This window comes from Heterocephalus glaber, unplaced genomic scaffold, assembly GCF_053883595.1.
Source record: "Heterocephalus glaber isolate CG9 unplaced genomic scaffold, H.glaber_assembly_v1.0 deba00001451, whole genome shotgun sequence".
NCBI lineage: Eukaryota > Metazoa > Chordata > Mammalia > Rodentia > Bathyergidae > Heterocephalus > Heterocephalus glaber.
In genome coordinates this window covers 5,717,939-5,742,916 of record NW_028258301.1, presented here as the reverse complement: position 1 = coordinate 5,742,916, position 24,978 = coordinate 5,717,939, and the positions used below count along the sequence as shown (strand labels likewise).

The following is a 24,978-nucleotide window of genomic DNA, read 5'->3' as shown; positions in this document are numbered from 1 at the left end:
CTCCTAGAATACTGTGTAAAAGTTTTTAGAGTGCTGGTTTGGTATTCATGAAGTTCCTAAGGTGCTCTTTGTCATGAAAATATCTTATTTCTCCATCATTATTGAAAGATAGTTTTTCAGGGTACATCAATCTGGGTTGGAGGCTATTTTCCTTTAGGGCTTGAAATACATCACTCTAAGCTCTTCTTGCCTTTATTGTTCATGTTGAGAAGTCTGCTGTGATTCTGATGGGCTTTCTTTGTATGTGATTTGTTTCTTTTCTCTAACTGCTTATAGAACTTTTTTCTTCTGCTGTGTTTCTAGAATCTTAACAATTATATTCCTATGTGTAGATTTTTTGATCACGGCTATTTAGAGTCCTATATGCCTCACTCTTCTGTATGTCAAGTTCCTTCCCCCTGCTTGGGAAATTTTCTGCCATTACTCTGTGAACAGTTTTTTTTTTTTATGTCATCTTCACTCTGTCCTGTGTCTTTGTTTTCTCCAGTCAGTCTTATGTTATTCTTGTTTGCAATGTCTAGCAGCTGCTGGATTGATTTCTCATGGTCCATTACAATTTTGAAGCAATTTTTCTTTTCCTGGTCACTAATTGCAATCTTATCTTCTATATCTGAAATTCTGTCCTCACATTGGTTCATTCTGCTGTGTAGACTTTCAATCGAGGTTTTGCTCTCTTGGAAATGTTTGTATCTGTAATATGGATTCCATTTGTTTCCTATGTTGGAATTCCATCATCTTCCTCAGCTCCTCTGTAGATTTATTAATCATGTCTTGGACTATGAACACAGTCTCTGCTGTTATCTGATAAATTATTTGTGATTTCATTTTTTCCAGATCCTCTTTTGTTGCCATTTCAGGGAGTCCAGGTCATTGAGTATCAGAGTGTTCCAACTCCTTTCACATTGATGTTGGTGTAGGTGATCTGGAAGTCTGGTTTTGAGACTTTTTTATTTGTTGTCTCCTTTTGTTCCTGGAGGGCAGGGGTGCTGTTGGAGCCCACTCAGCTCATCTCCTCTGAGCTGGGAGTGGTGGGACAGCAGCTCACAAGCCCCTTCCTCTGGGCTTGGAGCAATGTGATGGATGGCGACCCAGCAGCCCCTTCCTCTGGGCCAGGAGTGGCGGGATAGACAGCACCCCAGAAGCCCCTACCTCTGGGCTGGGAGTGGCAGGATGGATGACAGCCCAGAAGCCCCTTCCTCTAGGCTGGGAGTGGTGGGAAGGCAGCTCAGAATCCCCTACCTCTGGCCTGGAGTGATGGGATGGGCCATGGCCTGGAAGCCCCTACCTCTGGGCCAGGAGCAGTGGGGCAGATGGCAGCCCGGAAGCCCCTTCCTCTGGTCTGGGTGTGGTGGGAGGATGGTGGCCTGGAAGCCCCTTCCTCTGAGTTGGGAGTGGTGGGATGCCGGCTTAGAAGCCCCTGCCTCTGGGCCAGGAGTGGCAGGATGGATGTCAGCCCAGAAGTTCCTTCCTCTGAGCTGGCAGCAGTAAGATGGCAGCTCAGAAGCTCCTTCCTCTGGGCTGGGAGTGAAGAGATGGACAGCAGCCCAGAAGTCCCTCTTCTTTTGTTCCCTAAATTTTATTTTATTGGTACAATTTAGGTATACAATATAATGACATTCATCATTGGAAATTTGCACTTTTACATAATCTCTCTTGTTTCTTATTTTTCCCCCTTCCCCTGCCCTCTCTTCAACGCCTCCATCCCTCCCTGTTTACAAAGACTTTGTTTCCATTTTTCCATTTTATCATATTAATTCTATTTCCTTCTTTCCTTTCCCCTACTCCTCCCACTTCCCCTTCTCCTTTGTCCCTTTCCTTCATTTTTCACATTACCTATTATACCTTTTAGTCCTTATTTACACTTTCAGTTTCTCACACTAGAGAAACTATTCAGTATTTACACATGTGTGTCCTGTTTATTTCACTTAAGAATAGCGCCTCAATGTGGATCCACTTAGCTAAAAATCTCTCTAATTTCTCATTTTTTACAGCTGTGTAGTACTCTATTTTATAAAAAAAACCCCACATTTTCTTGATCCAGTCTCCAGTTGATGGGCATTTGGGCTGGTCCAAGTTTTAGCTATTACAAATTGTGCTGCTATGAACATGGGTGCACATATATTACAGTGGTATGATTCTTTTAATTCTTTTGGGAAGATACCCAGAAGGGGAATACCTGGGTCACATGGGACTTCCAGTCCTAGTTCTTTGAGGTATCTCCATACTGATTTCCGCAGTGGTTACACCAGTCTCCACTCCCACCAACAATGGAGAAGGGTTCCTTTCTCCCCACACTCCCATCAGCATTTGTTATTAGTTGATTTCTTGATAGTAGCCCTTCATTGTGGCATGAGGTGGAATCTCCATGTTGTTTTCATCTGCATCTCTCAAATGACCAGTGATGTTGAACATTTTTTGATATATTTATTTGCTGCTTTGACTTCTTTGTCTGAGGAAGGTCTGTTCATCTCAGATGCCCATTTTTGAATTGGGTCTTTGAATTTGGGGGGTTTGATTATTTTCAATTCTTTATATATTCTTGATAGTATACCTTTGTCTGAAGTACAGCTGCAAAATTTTTTCCCATATTGTAGGTTGTCTCTTAGCTCTGTTTGTGGTTTTTCTTGCAGTGCAGAAGCTTTTTAATATGATGAGATCCCAGTTTTTGATTCTTTGTGCTAGTTCCCGGGCAACTGAGGTTTTGTTCATAAAATCTTTTCCTATACCAATGTCTTCAAGAGTTCTACCTGACCTCTGTTCCAGCAGATTCAGCATTTCTATTTTAATATTTAGACCTTTAATCCATTTCAATTTTAGTTTAGTGCATGGCGAGAGATATAGGTGTAGTTTTAATCTTTGGCAAGTTGAAACCCAATTCTTCCAGCATCATTTATTAAAGAGGCTACCTTTCCTCCAGTGATGGTGTTTGGCTCCTTTATCAACCAAGAGAAACTATGTAAAGGTGCAAATTTCCAATGATGAATCTCATTATATTGTATACCTAAAATGTATCAATGATTAGTATGAATAATCGATAATGTAAAATAGGAAGAAAAGGTCCAAAGGGGTAGGGGTAGTGGGAGGGGCAAGGGAAAGGAACGAAGGGAAAGAAAAAATGATGAGAAATGGAAAAAGTGGAAATAAAGTCTTTGTAAATAGGGAAGGGTGGAGGGCATGAAAGGAGGGCTAGGAATGGGGAAAAAATAAGAACCAAGATGCATTATGTAAAGGTACAATTCTCAATGAGAAATGTAATTGTGTTGTATACCTACAATGTACCAATAAAAGAATTTAATACAAAAAAAGAGATGAGATGAATGTGTCTGGAGGTGTTTTGGCATATTCTAATCTGTTCCACTGGTCCTCAGGTCTGTTTCTTTGACAGTACTATGCTGTTTTTATCACAGTAGCTTTGTAGTATAGTTTTAAGTTGGAGGTTGTGATACCTGCTGCCATGTCTCTGTTACCTAAAACTTCTTTTGCTATGCTGGGTCTCTTCTTCTTCCAAATGAATTTTTGGATCATTTTCTTGAAGTCCATGAAGTATGCTGCTGGAATTTCAATTGGGATTGCTTTGAATGTATATAGCAGTTTTGGAAGTATGTCCATTTTCACTATCCAGGAGCAAGGGATGTCTTCCCATTTTCTAATATCATCTTCAATCTCTCTTTTCCGAGTGCCATAGTTTTCAGAGAAGAGGTCTTTGATTTTTTCAATAGGTTAATTCCTAGGTACTTCAGTTTTTTGAATGCTGTTGTGAAAGGAATTATTTGCCCTATTTCTTTCTGTCTCAGTGAGTCTGTCATTCGTGTAGAGGAAAGCTATTGATTTTTGTATGTTGACTTGTATCGAGCTACTTTACTGAATTTGGTTATTAAGTCTAGAAGACTTTTGTTAGCATTCTTGTTATCTTCTATATAGAGTATCATGTCATCTGCAAATAATGACAATGTGACTTCTTCATTTCCTATCTTTCTTCCTTTTATTCCTTTCTCTTGTCTAATTGCTGTGGCTAATGTTTCCAAAACTATATTGAACAAGAGTGGTGATAGTGGACATCCTTGTCTTGTCCTGATTTTAGTGTGAAGGATTTCAGTTTTTGACCATTTAGTGTGATATTGACTGTTGATTTTTCATGGATGGCTTTTATCAGATTGAGGTAGAGACCATCTATTCCAATTTTTTGTAGGGTTTTTATCATAAATGCATTTTGGATTTTGTCAAATTCTTTTTCTGCATCTATGGAGATAATCATATGGCTTTTGTCCTTGGCTCTATTGATACAGTGTATTGCATTAATTGATTTGTGATTGTTGAACCATCCCTGCATCCCTGGAATGAATCTCATTTGGTCGAGGTGTACGATCTTCTTGATGATATTCTGCATTCTATTTGCCAGAATCTTAGTAAGGATTTTTTTCCCCCCATTAACTTCATTGGTACATTTTAGGTATAAAATACAGATACATTCATCACTGGGATCTTGCACCATTATATGAGTCTCTTGGTTCTTATTTTTTCCCCTTCCCTTGCCCTCCCTTCACCCCCTCCACCCTTCCCTATTTGCAAAGACCTTGTTTCCATTTTTTTCCTCTTCTCATAGTTTTTCCTTTCCCTTTTTTCCCTTCCCCTACCCCTCCCAATTCCCCTGCTCTTTTAGACCTTTTCTTCCTGTTACACAATATCAGTTATACATTTTTAAAATTATAATATTAAGATCTAGGAGACATTACCACAGATTTTACAGAATTTAAAAGGATATAGAAAGCATATTACAAAAATCTTTTTTGAAATAAATTTGACAACTTCTAAGAAGTAACTTAGAAGAAAAATTAATGAAACTAACTCTGGAGGAAATATAAAATTTGAATAGCACCTATTAAAGAAAGCATATTCCTAACTTGAAAACCTACCTATATGACAACAGCAGGCTCATAAACATTTTAACTGATAAATTATATCAAACAATTAAAGCAGAAAAAAGAAGGAACACTTCTCCCCTCATTTTAGGAACTCAACATTGTGCTAATCCTAAAACTGGATAAAGATAATAGAAGAAAAAGTATGAACATAGAAATTTGTTTAACAAAACAAGCTATTTTCAGATCTGGCAGGATGTAGAAAGTGGTTTTGTTATAGGGATGACAGTGTTGGTTCAGCATTGGAAGATCCATCCCCAAAAGTCATCATTTTAACAGAGGAAAGGAAAAAGCCATATGATCCTGTCACTAGTTGGAGAAAAAGTATTGGACTAAATTCTACAGCTGTTCATGGTGAAAGCTATCAGGAGACTAGAAGCAGAACAGAAACTTCTCAACAGATTAAAGACATGTACTCCATACTTCTGGCGAGAACGCCTTATATTAATGGAGAAGATACAATTCTTTCTCCTTAAGGTGGGGAACAAGGGCAGATATGTTCACTATTTATCTGTCCATTAAACTTTGAAACCTAGTCCCCACCAAAATAGTCTGGCAATAAAATGACACAACTAGGATAGGATTGGCATGGCAGAAGCAAAATTTTTATATGTAGATGAAATGATCATCTACAGAGAATATACTAAGAAATCTCTAGGAGCCCCTAGAACTTGTATTTGAATTTAGCAGGATTAGAAAACACAAGGTATATATAAATATTCAGGTCTATGTATACTTGCTATAAATGAAGTATTGGATATTGAAATTGAAAAGTTATGAGGGAGTACAAAGGACCTAGAAAAATAAAAAGGAAAAAAAACAGTGTTGGAAGATGTTTAGTGCCTAATTTTAAGACTTCCTCTAAAGCTACAGCTATCAAGGCAGTGTTGGTGTAAGGAAAGACATATAGATCATTTGAATAAAACAGAGAATCTAGAACTAGAACCACACATATATGGTCCACTGAGTTTTGAAAGACTTTTTAACATTAACATTTTATAGAATATAAACTCAATTCAAGAGCCAAGGAAAAGATAGTGTTTTCAGCAAATGGCACTAGAACACCTGGTATCTGTATATAAAAAACTAACCTCAACTGTTTATTTCCATACATGAAAATAACTTGAAAGGATCCATGAACCTAAATATGAAAGCCTAAAAGTATAAAACTTTAAGAAGAAATTATAAAGGAAAGTGTTTATGAATTTAGGGTAGGCAAGAACTTCCTAGGATACAAAAAACATGATGTATAAAAGAAAAAAATTGATAAATGAGATTCCATCAAAATTTAGAACGTCAAATGACATCATTAAAATGAAAAGTAGTCCTTAAACAGGACATATTTACAATGCATATTGTTGTGCCCAGATCACGATGTCCCCAGGGAGCCGATTCCGATGTAAACACACGAGGGTTGTTTATTCAAGCTCGAGCAGGGGCACTCAACCGTCACTGACGCAGCGGATCAGGATTGAGAGCCCCAAATTCCAAATCAGCAGGGTTTTTATTGTGGCTACTGCAAGGTTTGGGGATGTTTCATTTAACAGTTACATGATTGGTTGATATTTAGCAAGCATTGGGGGTTGAGGGGTGGCTACATCTAGAGTTTATGGGGAAAAGGAACAATCAGCACATTGACAGAATGTTCTATAGATAATGGGCCCGGGAGCATCTGTTTTCTGGGCAGACAGAGGATTGAGTTAGGAGCTGTGTCTCTTTTTTTATCTGTTGTCCCACAGCAAGGACATTTTATCATTAGTTTATGGGCACAAAGGAGACTAGGGAAATAGTTGACTTCAGTGAAGTGGAATTTATGTCAAGGCCACTTTACTGTCTTATATTTAAGATGGAGTCAAACTTTAGTTAGGTCTCACACATATAACCTATGACCAGAGTATATAAAGAACTCTTACAGCTCATTAATAGACCACCCAATTAAAAAGTAGACAAAAGAAGATGATAAATAGCCAGTACAGTCCAAGGAAAGCTGTGCAACACTAGAATCAGAAAAATACTAATCAGTACAATAATAAGATTGAATTATACACTCATTAGGGAGACAAAGTTAAAAGTTTTAAAAGCCTTGTCATGACTTTTTCTTTTGGTTGGATTCTCCCCCTTTGCATTTAATTTGTTACATTCAACAGATTCATTCTGCTATGCTTCCTGGGGTTGTGATCCTCATTGTCTTTTCCTAGGATATTGTCTAAAATTTTTTGGAGTGCTGGTTTGGTATTCATGAAGTTCCTGAGGTGCTCTTTATCGTGAAAGTATCTTATTTCTCCATCAATTTTGAAAGATAGTTTTGCAGGGTACATCAATCTTGGTTGGAGGCTGTTTTCCTTTAGGGCTTGAAATACATCACTCCAAGCTCTTCTTGCCTTGAGGGTTTGCATTGAGAAGTCTGCTGTGATTCTGATGGGCTTTCTTTGTATGTGATTTGTTTCTTTTCTCTAATTGCTTATAGAATTTTGTTCTTCTGTTGGGTTTCTGGAATCCTAACTATTATATGCCTATGTGTAGATTTTTTTTGATCAAGGCTAGTTGGAGTCCTATATGCCTCATTTATCTGTATGTAAATTTCTTTTCCCCTGCTTGGGAAATTTTCTGTCATGACTTCTGCGAACAGTTTTTTTTTTATGTCGTCTGCACTCTCTCCTGTTTCATCATTGACTCCAATCAGTCTTATGTTATTCTTCTTTAGATCATCTAGCAGTTGCTGGATTGATTTCTTGTGGTCCCTTACAATTTTAAAGCAATTTTTCTTTTCCTGGACACTAATTGTAATCTTATCTTCTATGTCTAAAATTCTGTCCTCACATTGGTTCTTTCTGCTTTGCAGACTTTCAATGGAGTTTTTCATCTCCTGGAAATCTGTTTGTATCTGTTTTATGGGTTTCATTTGTTTCCTATGTTGGGATTCCATCATGTTCCTCAGCTCCTCTATTTTTTAATCTGTGTCCTCTCTAGATTTATTAATCATGTCTTGCACTATGGGCACAATCTCTGCTGTTATCTGAGAAATTATTTCTGATTTCATTTTTTCCAGATCCTCTTTCATTGCCAGTTCAGTGAGTCCAGGTAGTTGAGTATCAATTGTTCCATCTTGTTTCCCTTTGGGGTTGCTGAAGGTGATCTGGAAGTCTGTTTGTGAGGCTTGTTTACATGTTTTCTCATTTTCACGGGGCGGGGGGCAGGGTGCTGCTGGCACCCACGCGGCTCACCTCCTCTGCCCTGGGAGTGGGGGAATGGCAGCTGGGGAGTCTCAGTGAATTATCTTTATACCATGTGTCTTCCCTGCTTCTTTCCTTCTGGAGAAAAACAAGCTGGCCTAGATCTCCTAGTAAGTGTTCCAGCTTGGGGTATGTGAAGATAAGTCTGAGGCATCCTGTTATATAGCCCAGAGGAGCTGGCCTGCAGCCATATAACACCAAGAAGGAAGACATCATGGCCCTTTTGGAGGGGCTCCAGCTGCAGGAGTGTGGTCAATGAATGCTGGGAGCTATTCTCACACTTGCTAGGTTAGTGGAGATAGCGAGAGACACATAGGAGAAAGTGGGACACATAGGAGAAAGCTAGACACAGGAAGGTCATGACCACTTGGAATGATCCAAGGTCAGGCTTAATGTGAAGGCAGGGTCTCCATGATAGAGAGGCTGCAGAAGGCAGCATGGCTGATAAGGAGGGAAGTGGGACTCAGATGAGTGAGATGAGTCATAGGCTCTTTCTGACTTCCAGATCCTAGAGTCTAGCTTTTCTGTGACTTAAGCCATTGTCTGCCATGCCAAGTTAGGCTCCCTGGACCTGGGAGAGAAGGGGAGGAAGGGAATAACCATGTTTATCAGAAAGTTGGTAAGGAAAACTCAGGAGGCAGCTGGAAAATAGGAGAGACATAGGGACAGGGAACATTGCCAGGGATATCAGCTAAAATGGAGGCGGCGACATTGGAAGTTTCTCTTTACCAGTCAGTGGAGGTGATTTTTATCCCTGTGTGCTCTTTCTGACATTGTATGCTCAGTGTGCTGAAAAAATCTTACAACCACTTTGGGTTGAAGTCTGAATTTGGAGGGAGGAATCTATCTATCGGGAGGTTATACCAAACTGGGGACAGAGGACTCCCCAAGAAGGCACAATTAGTAGATGTGCTACCAGGTTTTGGATACTGGAGTCTCCTTTCAGAAGTGGTTTCTAGGTTCTTTCTGTCCTGAGTAAAGAATTGGTCAAGACAAGTGCAAATGTTAGCAAAGTTCTATTAAAGGTAAGAAAAGAAACAGGCTCTGTAGAGCGAGTTTGGGCCAAGTAAAAGTAAGAAAAGAAGTACACTCTCCAGCGTGAGGGTGGGACACCATGTAAGAGAAGGACACAGTGGAAGAGCCTAGTGTGGTGCTTGGAAGAGTACTGGCAGAGCAGCACTGAAGTTGGGGCCTGGGGCTGACCTGCCTCACTTCCCATCCATGCCAAGCCTACTCGAGATACAGCCATGTCCGGGGACGAGAGGATTTTTTTTTTGGTACTGGGGATTGAACTTTGGTCCTTGTGCTTGCATAGCAGGTGGCGAAACCACTGAGCTAAATCCCTGGCCCTGACAAGATGATTTTTGATCCTACTCTGAGCAAGAAGAAAAAGAAGAAGAAGAAGCCCTTTATGTTAGTTTAGCAAGGAGATGCTCACACAGATGAAACCCACCCTCAGAAACAAAAGAAGTGGAGCCAGAACCAACTGAAGACAAAGATGTGGAAGCTGATGAAGAGGACAGTAAGAAGAAAGATGCTTCTGATGATCTAGATGCCTTGAATTTCTTTAATCCAAAGAAAAAGAAGAAAAAACACAAAAAACATATTTGATATGGATGAAGCTGAAGAAGGTATAAAGGATCCTAAGATTGAAAGTGATATCCAAGAGCCAGCTGAACCAGAGGATGACCTTTATATTATGCTTGGCAATAAAAAGAAGAAAAAGAAGAATGTCAAGTTCCAAGATAAGGATGAAATACTAGAAAAAGAAGAAGCTTTAGAAGATGAAGATGGCAAAAAGATGATGGTATCTCATTCAGTATCCAGACAGGCCCTGCTTGGGTGGGCTGAGAGAGAGACTACACATATGAAGAGCTACTGAATCAGTGTTCAACATCATGAGGGAAAAGAATCCAGATATGGTTGCTGGAGAGAAAAGAAAATGTGTCACTAAACCTCCACAGGTCATCTGGGTAGGAGCAAAGAAAACTTCTTTTGTCAACTTTACAGGTATCTGTAAACTATTACATTGTCACCTCAAACATCTCCTTGAATTTTTATTGGCAGAATTGAGTAAAAGCAGTTCTATAGATGGTGCTAACCAACTTGTAATGAAAGGAAGATTCCAACAGAAACAGACAGAAAATGTCTTAAGAAGATATATCAAAGAATATGTCACTTGGCACACATGCCGATAACCGGACACAATTCTGCAGAAGGACACCCGGCTCTATTTCTTACAATGTGAAACTTGTCATTCTCTTTTTATTTATTTATTTTTATTTATATATTAATTGGTACATTTTAAGAATACAATACATTTACATTTATCATTGGGTGTTTGTACCTGAAAACTTGTCATTCTCGATGTTCTATTGCCAGTATCAAAACGGGCTTCCAGGCTGACACAGGCAAGTGAGCACAGCTCTGGGCCAAAGCTAACTAATTTGCTAATCACCACTGATTTTGCAAAGCATGTTCTGAGGAATTGGCTGGACAGGTTAACTATCAGAGTGAATATATCATTATATTAAAAACAAGATAGAAATGCTGCCAAGCTCTTTGGTGAGTGTGGTTGGTTGATCCGAAATCCTTGCTGATGCTCAAGCTGTTGACATACTTATTGCCTACTTTAAAACTGTCAGAGAAACATGATGGGGTAAGGAGGTGCTTTTCAAAAATAGACGTCTGTAAAATGTAAGATAAAGTTATTATAACAGTGATTCTTTAAAAAGAAAAAAAGAGAAGGACACAGTGGCAAAAACTCAATGTGGACTGTCCTTTTTGTATCACCCACTTCTCAGGCTGATGTCAATCTAGGCCATTGGAACAAAGTCCTCATGAGAAGTTCTCAAGAGAAGTCCAAGTGCAGGGCTTTGGGAATTATTCTGCACTTGTGTCCTGGGATCTTGTTATGCCTCCTTTCTCAGCTAGTTTTAGCCATGCCCTTCTTTGCTGTCTCAGCTGGAGACCAAAGAAGGCCCAATCCCCAGAGCTCTTGGGTCTGGTGGTTTGAGGGCAGACAAGGATCCCTGGACATAAACCAGTGGATGTGGGGCTGGAGAGGTCACTGTGCCAGAGATGTTCAGGAGAGGGAGGTGCAGGTGGAAGGAGGGAGGGAGGCCCTAGAGCCTATCTAGGTGGCCCCGTCCTTTCCCTGCTGAGGGACCTGGGGCCTGGCTGGTGACACTGGGTTCCTGAGGGGTCCTGACCTTCTGTCATTTCAGATCCAGCAGACAGGAAGCCTGGACAAGGTGGTGTCCTGGGCCCAGCAGTTCCCCTATGCCTCCCCACTCTGGATGGGACCATTTCTTGGCTTCTTGAACATCTATGAGCCTGACTATGCCAAAGCTGTGTACAGCCGAGGGGGTGAGATATCTCCAGGAGAGGGTGGGGCTTCCTGAGGGCAAAGGGCTCAGGGCCTGATGTGGGGAGGAGGCCAGGGCTTGTGACCTAAGTCTGGGAAGAGGATGGTCAAGGGCACCACCCCATTCATCAACAATCAAATTCTGTAAACCGCCCTGTCCCTACATGTCTCCTTTTCGGCCCACTTCTCCTTCCCCTGTAGACCCTAAGGCCGCGGATGTGTATGACTTCTTTCTCCAGTGGATTGGTGAGTGAGCAACTTCCCTTCCTCTCCCCTCCCCTCCCCTTCCCTTTCTTTCCCTTCCCTTTCCATCTTGGTGCTGGTTCACCAGGATCCTCGCCTGCTCAGCCACACTCCATTGGTCCTAAGCTCCTGGCTGGCAGGGGAAGGGAAACATGGTATTGTACTTTTCTTATTGAGTCTGATGCTTTTGCTTCTTTCCAGACAGAGGCAGGGCTCTAGGGAATGTGTGGTTGTGAAGAATGCTTCCTGGAGGAGGTAGCCTTAGACTTGACCCTACAGGAGATTTCAAAAGGTGGTGCTGTCTAGGGCAAGGGCCTGAGGGAAGATGTGACAGTAGTGCAATGACTGAGGCTACAGCTGCCTGGGTGGCTGGAAGGCTGACTTCCACTGGGAGGTGAGGCTGGGCAGGGAAGAATGGCTGCCTTTGCTCGTCAGGATGAGGCCTATGGGTTGATGTATTCTTGAGCAAAAGTCAAATGCTTTTCCAAAGTCCTTCCTTTACTCATAATTCCTGGGAATCTTGAGCAGTTTCCTGATATCTGAGAAAGGTCAGGGAAAGAGGAAGAAAACAATCTCAAGGCTATTTACTCATAAAATAAACCAGGGAAGTCTTTTTGTGGACTTTAGGGATTCTTACCCTCTTTTTCACTACCAAAGGAATGATAAAAGAAAAGACAAAAGTATAAAAGGCTTAGGAAAATTTGAAGCAGTTTTGAAGAGAGGAATGCATTTCCATGGCAGGGTGTGTGTGTGCTAGGGAGGAGGATGGATTCTTGCCCAAGCACACAAAGGCCAGACTTGGCACATTGTTCCTTGAATCCTGAAGGTATGGCCACACTCAGCAATTTGAGAGTCAAGGCCCAGCTAGCTTCCCCTCTGCCTGATGTCCCCAGGGAGCCAAATATCCTTTGTCTCAGTCCAGTGTCACCCAACACAAGTTCCTGGAGCCCAAGCTTTGTGGTACAGCCCGAAGGGATGGAATGGAGTCATTCCGCCCTGAGGAAGAAGCTTGTTCAGCAGAGAATCACTGCCTGGGGTTCTGGCAGCCTAGGGGTGGAGGCACAGGGGCAATATTGGATCTTATGGTGGCCCAACCCTGGAGGCCTCCAGGCTCAGGGATGGGAGGTGCCCTGTGCTTAGTCCCAGCTGCTAGGAGGGAGCAGGACTGCCTGGACTCAGGAGCCTTCCCTCTCTCATCCCTTCCCAGGGAAAGGCCTGCTGGTTCTTGAGGGGACCAAGTGGTTCCAGCACCGCAAGCTTCTCACACCTGGCTTCCATTATGATGTGCTAAAGCCCTACATTGCTGTGTTCACGAGCTCTGCAAACAACATGCTGGTGAGCTCCCTGTGACAGGCTGCTGGAGCTGTAGGCTACTGGGCCAGCCCTCTGCTCCCTCGTGGGGAGGGCAGATGGCACAGGGAGGATCCCTGCAGCCCTGAGTCCTCAGTCTTCCTGTAAGTGCAGTGCCAAAGTCCTGCTCTGCTGCCCATTGCTGTATGCCCCTACTGGCTAGTGCTGGAGCTCCTAGTGTGTGGGAAGGCTTGGTCCTTGTTTCTACCAGGGCACCAGGCCCTCTGTCTTGCCAAAACAAAGCGTTCCCGGAAGACCCAATAAGGTACCCAGTATTGGAGATTTGAGGATTATCTGTATTTGAGAGTATCAAGAAAGCCCTTCACATCTAAAAAGTGTCTCTTTTTCATTCTCTGCCTACCACTGTGTGGTTACAACTCATCTCTAAGAGGTATGTAAGTCAGACTTAGAGTCTCAGGGCTGGAGAATTCCCAGAACTACCCAGGCTGGTCTTTTCCCTTGCAGAAAACTCCACCCCAGAATGACTGCAGGCCTGACTTACACACACACACACACACACACACACACACACACACTGTGCTGGGGAACTCATCACCTCTCAGTCCTCCTGCTTGTTTATCTGGGCTGCCCTGACTAGGAGAAAGTGTCTGTGCTGTGGGAGATCTACCTGCTGATCCTGCTGCCTGAGTCTGATGCCCAGAGGCTGCCAAACCCCACATTCCAGCAGCAAGCAGGGCAGGGCAGAGACAGGGCTGGGTGTGGAGATGGGTTTGGTGGTGGAGGACAGGATGTGGGTCCTGAAGGGCAAGGTGGGGTGTCCACATTGCTTCCTATCTCTGGGATCCAGGACAAGTGGGAGAAAAAAGCTCAGGAGAATAAAAGCTTTGACATCTTCTGTGATGTGGGCCACATGGCACTGGACAGCCTCATGAAGTGCACCTTTGGCAAAGGAGACAGCGGCCTGTGCTACAGGTCAGGGGGTACCTCAGGGTGGACCATACTCCTTCCTCCCCAAAGCCAGCTCAGAGGGGAGAGCTGGCAGGGATCCTGGGCCGTGGTCGGAGAGGAGGCAGGGTCTTACCAGGCCTTGGTTGTGGTGGGGACACATCTGCTTTAGTGAGGGAGTTTAGGGAAAGAGAGGAAGCCCTGTGGTTGGAAGGACTGTGCCCCTGGGTCAGTGTTGGAACTGTCCTTCCCTCCACCCTTGCTGTACAGGGACAGCAGCTACTACCAGGCAGTGCATGACCTCACAGTGCTGATACAGCAGCGCATTGACTCCTTCCAGTACCACAACGACTTCATCTACTGGCTCACCCCACACGGCCGCCGCTTCCTGCGGGCCTGCCAGGAGGCTCATGACCATACAGGTGCACCTTCCTGGGGGGCCTACTGCTAGAAAGCCTGGTTCTTCCTCCTGGCCCCTCTGCATCCTGCCCATTTCAGGTCCTTTGCTCCCTTCTGGGCAGAGGATGGTTCCCAAGCAGTGACTCCTGTGCTCCTGACCTAGACCATGTCATCAGGAAGCGAAAGGCAGCCCTGCAAGACAAGAAGGAGCAGGAGAATATCCAGCACCAGAGACGCCTGGACTTCTTGGACATTCTCCTGGGTGCTCGGGTAAGACCCACTGTCCCTACCTGAGGGCTGCTCTCAGACGGGTCCTCAGACCATCCTGCTAGGACAGGGTATGTTGCCCAGCAGAAGGGGCTGTTAAGTAGTCCACCCTTTATCCAACAAATTTCTCTGCTTCTTGCCCCTTGACACACATCAATAAAGGTACAGAGGTTTAAAGTGTGTGTGGCTGGGCTGTGGCATTGGACACCTGGGAGACTGGGTCACATGGTGGTGGGCTGAAGACATTTCTAGACTTCTGAGATCCCCAAGTATCTTGACATTACAGCATCTTAGAATTGAGATTCCATTTATTCATTCTTTCATTTGGATCTTTCTTCCTGCACTCCATAAACTCACTGAGCACCTATGCTGAGTCGGTTCCTGTGTTAGGTTCTCCAGATAAAAAGACCTGGCCCTTGCCCACCAGGTCCTTACAGTCTACTGGAAGGGACAGTAGGTGGGTGGTGACAAGATGTCTTCCCCTGCTTGGTGCCATTCTGTGTGCCAAGTGAGCAGAGCTGACAGACGGGGCTGGGTAAGGTCACAGGTCATTTGGCCAGAGGGATCAGGGAGGGCATCATGGAGTAGGAGGCATCCAGGGTGGGCTTAGAAGAAGGATATGACCCTAGGGAAGGTTTTAATTCCCAGTCTGCAAAGCAGCTTTCACTCCCCCTTTCAGACCTGCTCTTGACAACTACCCTTCCAAGTTCTTGGCAATTACTCAAAGTCTTTGAGCCTTGCTGTTATGCCTCAATCCAGGATGAAAGCGACATCAAGCTGTCTGATGCAGACCTCCGGGCCGAAGTGGACACATTCATGTTCGAAGGTCATGACACCTCCACCAGTGCTATCTCCTGGTTTCTCTACTGCATGGCTCTGTACCCGGAGCACCAGCGGCGTTGCAGGGAGGAGGCCCATGAGATCCTGGGGGACCAGGTCTCCTTCCAGTGGTGAGTGAGGCTGAGGGGGAGCCTGACCCGTCCTGGTCAGCCCAGGAAGGGCCTGTGCCATCCTGGAAATAAGGTGAGGGTGCAGCAGTTGTCCTGCTCCCTCCCGTGCTTCAGCATTCTTGGGGGCTGAGTGACGGAGCCAGCCGTCACTAGACGAACAGTACCTGCGGAGAGGGGTGAGGATTAAGAAAAACAACACAAATTTGGGAGAAAAGAAAAGGAGAGGAGAGGGAGAGCCTTTTCCTTCCCACTTTATTGAGCCTCTTATATATCCTCTTTCATTACCCACAGCCTCCCTCCCTTCCTCCCCTCATGATCTCGTGACTAATTATTTTTACAGAGAAAAGGTCAAATATATCTTTACAATTCCGGGAATGTTACTTTCTTGTCCAGCAAACATTCAAATCTTCTCTATATTCGTTGTTTTCTTTACAAGTCAACATCCTTGTTTTTGTACCAGTTTCATATCCTGGCTCATTATGTTCTTATCTGGCTCAAGAATCTCAAAAAGCTCAGGGTTGTTTCAACCCTTCGCTCTCCACAGCTGAGTGCGGATATATCCTTTACCCCACTCCCCATAAAAGGAGCCTTTTCAGTGTCACGTAGAGAAAATTATCAGTTCCTCTGATAGAGAACAAGAATAACCTTCAGGGTTCTTGAACAGGGTAGGGAGGGCTAGGAGAGAAAGAGGAAGAAATGAGGGCTGAACAGAGAAAGGAGAGTCAGGAAAGCCAGGCCCTTGCCATCTGCCTTTGGCAGTACCCAGCCTCCAGATCTCACATCTGTCCCTCAAGTGAAGGAAGCAGACTGCTTCCCAAACTCCAGCACTTAAGAACCTGCAAATATTCCTCCGGTTTCTCAGCTCCAGACTGAAGTCCTGATCACGACCCAACACAATTCCAACCTGTCTGAGCCGGGAATCCTTATAGATGTCTCTCCTTTCACCTACACTACCTCCCTGTGCTCTCAGGTGTTTGTGTCCTGTCAGGCTCCTCCCTTCTGGGTCCTGCACTGCCTCCAGCATGGGTGTGAGGCACATAGCAGGGGTGCAGAAAACAGCTGTCACTGGAGAGATTTTAGATTCACTGCAAAGGGACCGACCTATAATTCCAGAATCTGACACTTAGAGGATGGAATCTCCATTACTCATTTTTATCGGTGAGATGTTGAAAAATTAGGCAAAGAGAGAACATTTACTATTAACATTTAATATTAATAATAAATTACATTTATTAATAAATAAAAACAGTTATTTTCCATTCTGTCTAGAACTTGAAGGAACTTTGAGGATGTTTATTTAATAAAATAGTACAACAAATGAAAATCAAGGGCTGAGAATTTAGCTCAGTGGTTCCACCACCTGCCTCGCAATGCAAGGACCCGAGTTTGATCCCTGTTACCAAAAAAAAAAAGAAAGAAAGAAAAAAAAAATCAGGACCAGGACATGAAATCTTGGAATTGTGGGTCTGAGCTTCCTTGTGACAAAAGGAAAAAGAGAGAAAAAAATATAAATTTATCATTATTCATCTATTTTTTTGTATTAAATTCTTTTATTGGTACATTGTAGGTATACAACACGATTGCATTTCTCATTGGGAATTGTACCTTTATATAATGCATCTTGGTTCTTATTTTTTCCCCATTCCTAGCTCTCCCTTCACGCCCTCCACCATTCCCTATTTGCAAAGAGTTTATTTCCATTTTTTCCATTTCTCAGCATTTTTCCTTTCCCCTGCCCCTCCCACTACCCCTACCCCTTTGGACCTTTTCTTCCTATTTTGCGTTATCGATTATTCATTCTAATCATTGGTACATTTTAGATATACAATATAATGACATTCATCATTGGAAATTTGCACCTTTACATAGTCTCTCTTGGTTCTTATTTTTCACCCTTGCCCAGCCCTCCCTTCAACCCCTCCAGTCCTCCCTATTTACCAATATTTTGTTCCTATTTTTCCATTTTCTCATATTAATCCCATTCCCTTCTATCCTTTCCCCTAGCCCTCCCACTTCCTTCCTCTTTGCCCCTTTTCTTCCTATTACACATCACCTATTATACATTTAGTCCTTATTTACACTTTCAGTTTCTCACACCAGAGAAACTATTTGGTATTTATTCATGTGTGTCCTATTTATTTCACTTAAGAGTATTGCCTCAATGTGCATCCACTTAGCTATAAATGTCTCTAATTTCTCATTTTTTATGGCTGAGTAGTACTCCATTTTATAAAACAACCACATTATCTTTATCCAGTCTCCATTTGATGGGCATTTGGGCTGTTTCCAAGTTTTAGCTATTACAAACTGTGCTGCTATGAACATGGGTGTACATATATCACTGTGGTATGATTCTTTGAATTCTTTGGGGAAGATCCCCAGCAGTGGAACAGCTGGGTCAAATGGGACTTCCAGTCCTAGTTCTTTGAGGTATCTCCATACTGATTTCCACAGTGGTTGCACCAGTCTACACTCCCACCAGCAGTGGAGCAGGGTTCCTCTTTCCCCACAGCCCTGCCAGCATTTGTTATTGGTTGATTTCATGATAGCAGCCATTCTTTCTGGAGTGAAGTGGAATCTCAGCATTGTTTTCATTTGCATCTCTCGAATGACCAGTGATGTTGAACATTTTTTCATGTAGTTATTTGCTATTTCTACTTCTTTATCTGAGAAATGTCTGCTCATTTCAGATGCCCATTTTTGGATTGAGTCTTTAAATTTGGGAGGTCTGATCTTTTTAAGTTCTTTATAGATTCAAGATAGTAGACCTTTGTCTGAGGAAGAGCAGGTAAAGATTTTTTCCCACATTGTGGGTTGTCTCTTCACACTGCTGGTGGTTTCTCTTGCTGTGCAGAAGCTTTTTAATAAGAAGAGATCCCATTTGTTGATTGTTTGTGCTAGTTCACGGGCAACTGAGGTTTTGTTCATAAAATCTTTTCCTACACCGATGTCTTCAAGGGTTCTACCTAACCTCTGTTCCAAGTGGTTCAGATTTTCTATTTTAATATTTAGATCTTTAATCCATTTCAATTTTAGTTTAGTGCATGGTGAGAGATACAGGTCTAGTTTTAATCTTTGGCAAGTTGAAACCCAATTTTTCCAGCACCATTTATTAAAGAGGTTATCTTTCCTCCAGTGAGGGTATTTGGCTCCTTTTTCGAAGATGAGATGGCTGAGTGTGTCCGGCGTTGTTTCTTCATCTTCTAATCTGTTCCACTGGTCCTCAGCTCTGTTTCTTTGCCAGTCCCATGCTGTTTTTATCACAGTAGCTTTGTAGTAGAGTTGCAGGTTGGGGATTGTGATACTCCCTGCCATGTCTCTGTTACTTAGAATTGCTTTTGCTATTCTGGGTCTCTTCTTGCTCCAAATGAATTTTTGGATTGTTTTCTCGAGGTCTATGAAGTATGCTGCTGGTATCTCAATTGGAATTGCATTAAATCTATATAGCAGTTTTGGAAGTATGGCCATTTTCACTATATTAATCCTTCCTACCCAGGAGTGGGGGATGTCTGTCCATTTTCTGATATCATCTTCAATCTCTTTTTTCAGAGTGCCATAGTTTTCAGAGAAGAGGTCTTTGATTTCTTTCGTTAGGTTGACTCCTAGGTATTTCAGTTTTTTGGATGCTATTGTGAAAGGAATTATTTGCCCTATTTCTCTCTCAGTGAGTCTGTCATTTGTGTAAAGGAAAGCTATTGATTTTTGTTTGTTGATCTTGTAACCAGCTACTTGACTGAATTTGGTTATTAAGTCTAGAAGACTTTTGGTGGAGTTCTTGGGGTCTTCTATATAGAGTATCATGTCATCTGCAAATAATGACAATTTGACTTCTTCATTTCCTATCTTTATTCCTTTTATTTCTTTCTCTTGTCTAATTGCCATGGCTAATGTTTCCAGAACGATATTGAACAAGAGTGGTGATAGTGGACATCCTTGTCTTGTTCCTGATTTGAGTGTGAAGGATTTCAGGTTTTGACCATTTAGTATGATATTGGCTGTTGGTTTTTCATAGATGGCTTCTATCAGTTTGAGGTAGAGACCATCTATTCCAATTTTTTGTAGGGTTTTTATCATAAATGCATGTTGGATTTTGTCAAATGCTTTTTCTGCATCTATGGAGATAATCATATGGTTTTTGTCCTTGGCTCTATTGATATAGTGTATTACATTGATTGATTTGTGTATATTGAGCCATCCCTGCATCCCTGGGATGAATCCCACTTGATCAGGGTGGATGATCTTCTTGATGATCTTCTGCATTCTGTTTGCCATTATCTTATTAAGGATTTTTGCATCTATGTTCATTAGTGAGATTGGCCTATAGTTCTCTTTTTTAGTTGGGTCTTTCTCTGCTTTGGGGATCAAGGTGATGCTTGCTTCCAGGAATGAATTTGGGAGTATTGCTTCCCTTTCAATTTCATTGAAGAGTTTAACCAGTAGTGATAGCAGTTCCTCTCTAAATGTCTTGTAGAATTCAGCAGTGAAGCCATCAGGGCCTGGGCTTTTCTTAGTTGATAAGTTTTTAATTACATTTTCAATTTCATTGGTTGATATTGGGTTGTTCAGAATTTTTAGGTCTTCTTCATTCACCTTTGGTAATTCATATGTATCTAGGAATCTGTCCATTTCTTCTGTGTTGTCCATCTTATTGGCGTATAGGTTCTGGAAGTAGGTATTGATGACCCTCTGGATTTCTGCTGTGTCTGTTGTAATTTCACCCTTTTCATTCCTAATTGCATGGATTTGGGCCTTTTCTTTCCTTCTTCTGACAAGGTTGGCTAAAGGTTTGTCAATTTTGTTGATTCTTTCAAAGAGTCTACTCTTGGCTTCATTGATTTTTTTTCATTATTCATCTATTGAACAGTTCACACATGTGTTAGCTACAATTCTCTCATTGTTGAGACAAAATACCTGACACCCAAAATTAAAGAGGAAAGGGTTTATTTAGCTCAGTTTGTAAAGGTTTCAGTCCATAATTGGCTGGCTCCAAGGCAGAGTGGCACATGCTAGAGGGGTGTCACAGAGGAGAAACAGTTCATGGTGCCCACGCAGTAGCAAAAGCAACAAGGGAATCTTAACAGTGTCTTTCTGGTCCCTTTTTCTTATCCTGACCATGGAGATTAGGGCAGTGCCAGACCAATCAGTAGACTGATTTAGTAATCACACACCCTTAATCCTAGCACCCTTAATCTTTGCATTGCACCATGAATCAAGCCCAGCATCACACAGTCTAGATCCAGCCACCTCTGAAAAAGCATGAGTGGATGCTTTTGCCTCGACTATGAGTCATAGGCTATGACTGCATGAGGCTTTGGGGGGACATCTGGACACAAGCCAAAACAGTGCACACTGGTTGGTTCCTTTGATCAACATGTATCAGCTCCTGTCCTTTCCATTCCCTGCCTACATGGGGAGCTAAACAGAACCTCAGTAGTCCCTAATGGAGGCTTCTGTGTGGCACTGAGAGACAGAGAGGTGACCTTGACTTTGATAGCGGGGTGCACATACGTCTCCGGTCCTGTGCCTTCCCCTCTTAGCAGTGAAGGTGAGGGGAGGATGGAGGGATGTGGAGCCAGATTACTGGGTCTCAGCAGCCACCCTGTGTCCAGTCTTCCTTGGGCACTTGTAGCCTCTGACTCTTGGATGTATGCTGGTGCTGAGGGGGAAGGCAATATGGTGAATGTGATGTTGAGGCTGGGCTTCACCTTTTCGAGGATTCCATTGCTCACCATTCCCAACTGTCCTGTGTTGCTGGCAGGGATGATCTGGGCAAGATGACCTACCTGACCATGTGCATCAAGGAGAGCTTCCGCCTCTACCCACCTGTGCCTCAGGTGTACCGCCAGCTCAGCAAGCCTGTCAACTTTGTGGATGGCCGCTCTCTACCTGCAGGTGGGAGGGGGTGGGCTGAAGAGGGTGGAATCAGGGTCCTGTGGATGCTCCTTTGACACCTCTTGTGATGTTGTCCAAAACTTTGCACCAAGGGGGATGAGCTTAGGCTTTGTGTTCAGAGAGCCCTGTGTTCAAATCCTACCTCCACAATATATGAGTTAATTGCTCTGCCTCTAAAACTCCATTTCCTCTTCTATAGAATGGAAGTGAGAATGTACCTTTCAAGGGTTTTGTCAAAATTAAAGAGACACAGTTCAGCAAGGCTGTCCCATAGCACCACGCATATTCAGGTTGTGCCCTGGATAATTTCAGGGCATAAGTCACATAACTTGAAGTTAATGCAGAGCCATGTACAACATGTAAATCTGTATGTGATGGCTCCATAAAGAGTGTTTAGAACTATACCTGACATGTAGTAATCACTCAGTGAAATGGTAGCAACTACTCTTGATAGCCTAATGTTATGAATAATAACTTCTTGAGAATTAGTAAATTGACAGCAGAAAGGTTGTAATATTTCCTACCTGTCCTACTTTATGGTGTGGTGTGTGTGGTTCATCCCTCCTTTTCGCTTCTTTTTCCATTCCATAAATGTCTGTGTCAGGTGCTGTGCTCAGTTCTGCGGCTATAGGAACTGGACAGGATGATTATCAAAATACTTTGAGGAGTTGACTGTGGTCAAGAGCTTGAGGTCACTGGCAATGGTTAGACAGGGGCTAGTGCCCTGGTTAGGGAGGCACTAGGGCATTCAGGTCCTATGTGGAGGTGAGACTGTCTGCTCTAGGGCTGCATGGTCACCAAGCCTCTTTTCTGTCTCCAGGAAGCCTGGTCTCTCTGCACATCTATGCCCTCCATAGGAACAGCGCAGTGTGGCCTGACCCTGAGGTACCTCATTTCTGGGCCAAGATCAGACATCAGGGGGTTACGGGAACTACCAAATGCCAGGACCTGGTGGGTATTTAAGCAAAGCCTGTCTTCATAGGTCTTTGATCCCCTGCGTTTTTCTCCTGATAATGCATCTGGACGCCATCCCTTTGCCTTCATGCCTTTCTCTGCTGGGCCCAGGTAGGGAAAGGCCCCAAATTCCCAGGCCTTCAGGATTGAGGAGGAAGGTGGGGGGAGATATCATGAGGGAGATATTATTCTGAGGTATTCTGTGATGTTGGGTTTGTGGTTTTCCTAAGTGCATGGAAAACTTCAGGGACATTCTTCTTGCTATTATATTCCTGCCCCTGGGAAGTGGATGGGTGGCAGTCATTCCAGGAGAGACCCCAAAGCAGAATCCTCATCATGCAGCTACTCAGTCCAGGCCCTCACAATGTTCTCAAGATCTCTTAAGCACAGGTCAATCAATCTATCAGCCAGTTATAGATCCAAAATGGTTACTGATTTTTGTTAGCCACTAAGAGCACTGAATTTCATCACTCTGGACACCTCACAGCCCAGTGCTTCTCTGTACTGCTCACTGCAGGAATTGCATCGGGCAGCAGTTTGCCATGAATGAGATAAAGGTGGTCACGGCTCTCTGTTTGTTCCGCTTTGAGTTCTCCATCGACCCCTTGAAGCTGCCCATCAAGATGCCCCAGGTGATTCTGCGCTCCAAGAATGGAATCCACCTCCACCTGAAGTCACTGGGCCCTGGGTCTGGGAAGTAGCTCTGCAGAGAACAAGGACCTAAGCAGCCCAGGCTCTCCTCCCTGCACACTACCCTTCTAGATGAATATGGAGTAGTTGTGGGTCCCTGCCTTCAGGAGCCTTATTGTTTGGGAGAGGAGTAGCCACTGGCATAGACAAGCTCCTGGAGGACAGTGCCACTCAAACATGAATGTCTATAAAATGTACTTGTTACACATATATTAAAGATCTCATTCATTCACTCAGTTGGTGAGGACCTACTCATCTCAAGAAACTTCATTTATCTCCTATAATTAGCAGTCTTTCTAAAATGTGGCAGAAGTGCACATGTGACGTAGTGAACACAGTCAAAGCTTTGCCGAAGGATTCATGGTTATGACTAGGTAGTGTGTAATTTGTGGGATGGCTCAGGGGATTGCCCCTCTTAGAGAGCTGTTTTTTTCCGTTAAGTTTATTGGTACATTTTAGGTATACAATACAGGTACATTCATCATTGGGATCTTATGTCTTTACATAATGTATCTTGGTTCTTATTTTTTCCCCCTTCCCCTGCCCTCCCTTCACACCCTCCACCCTTCCCTATTTACAAAAACTTTGTTTCCACTTTTTCCTCTTCTCATAGTATTCCTTTTCCCTTATTTCCTTTCCCCTACCCCTCTTACTTCCCCAACTCCTTTAGACCCTTTCTTCCCATTTCTCCTTATCTATTATACATTTTGATCCTTATTTACACTTTTAGTTTTTCACACCAGAGAAACTATTCAGTATTTACACATGTGTGTCCTATTTATTTCACTTAAGAGTATGGCCTCAATGTGCATCCATTTAGCTATAAATGTCTCCAGTTTCTTGTCCTTTATGTCTGAGTAGTACTCCATTTTATAAAAAACCACATCTCCTTTATTCAGTTTGGAGAGGTGTTTCTCTCTCTCTCTCTCTCCCTCCCTCTGTCTCTCCCCCGCCCCGTAATATAGCTGAAATAAGGAAAAATGACCTAAATCAAGCCTGTACAAAATAATGAATAATTCTAAAATAATGTAACATAACTGAAATAAGGACAAATGACCTAAATCAAAACTGTAAAAAACAGTGAATAATTTTAAGCAAGGTCAAAAAATATGGAGCATGTTTTTTCTGCTGTCTATTCTGACCCTCTTGGGATGTGTCTCTGTGCCACCCCTCCATTCTCAGCATTAGGGTCTCAGTCATATTGTGCTCTTGGAATTCATAGCTAGACTAGGGAAGGTAGCAGAGTGGCGTTAGAGGGGAACTTCCAAGGTGAAAGAAATCCCCCCCCCCTTGAATTAGGTGTTGAGTTGAGGGTGAGGTATGAAGCTACAAAGCACTTTTGGAGAAAACCTCAAGCATGGGGTCACATAATGACCCAGTGGTCTTTCACTGGCAGCTCCTGCAGCAGCTGCATGATGGCTGTGGGCAAACACACTTCCAGGGATCAAGGTGTAAGGCCACTGGGAGGCTGCAGTCCAGGAATTAGGTAGCTATTGAGGAAGAGGACTGGAGACTGGAGTTGGGGGCAAGAGAGAGGAATTCTAGCTTCGGAACTTGGTGACATTTCTATGGTGCCTGAGGGTGTGCCATCTGGAGATATATTCTCCATGCCATTGATTCTTTCACACTTGGAAGGTCACAGCCCTGGCCAACCTGACATAGGCCAACTGGTGAAGATCCAAACCTCCTTGCCCAACTGTGTATGATGCAGAGGTCCCAGCCAGGGTGTGCCTCTTGGCTGTCTGTTCTGTACCCCATGCTACCAACACCCACCTCTGTTCCAGCATCTCAATAGAGTGCTCTCCCTA

General features: G+C 43.2%; 1 protein-coding gene, 1 long non-coding RNA gene and 1 pseudogene across 2 annotated transcripts in view; 2 read left to right on the top strand and 1 right to left on the bottom strand.

The window, feature by feature from the left end:
- The window catches only part of LOC147827313 (cytochrome P450 4B1-like), a 100,439-nt gene extending 77,033 nt beyond the window's left edge, over positions 1-23,406 (top strand). The window contains exons 2-12 of the mRNA XM_087214878.1: positions 11,380-11,521; positions 11,721-11,765; positions 12,970-13,097; positions 13,921-14,045; positions 14,289-14,440; positions 14,581-14,687; positions 15,444-15,634; positions 21,393-21,526; positions 22,347-22,411; positions 22,509-22,591; positions 22,998-23,406. Coding sequence (XP_087071004.1) covers positions 11,380-11,521; positions 11,721-11,765; positions 12,970-13,097; positions 13,921-14,045; positions 14,289-14,440; positions 14,581-14,687; positions 15,444-15,634; positions 21,393-21,526; positions 22,347-22,411; positions 22,509-22,591; positions 22,998-23,181 — 1,356 coding nt within the window. The 3' untranslated portion in view covers positions 23,182-23,406. The remainder of the gene's footprint in view (positions 1-11,379; positions 11,522-11,720; positions 11,766-12,969; positions 13,098-13,920; positions 14,046-14,288; positions 14,441-14,580; positions 14,688-15,443; positions 15,635-21,392; positions 21,527-22,346; positions 22,412-22,508; positions 22,592-22,997) is intronic.
- Positions 9,510-11,373, top strand: LOC106008514 (eukaryotic translation initiation factor 2 subunit 2-like; annotated as a pseudogene).
- On the bottom strand, positions 14,975-21,202 carry LOC147827314 (uncharacterized). The gene is made up of 2 exons (XR_015452656.1): positions 21,143-21,202; positions 14,975-15,798 (listed from the first exon to the last, which is right to left on the bottom strand). It is a non-coding gene; the product is annotated as an uncharacterized LOC147827314 (long non-coding RNA).
- Positions 23,407-24,978: the final 1,572 nt, after the last annotated feature.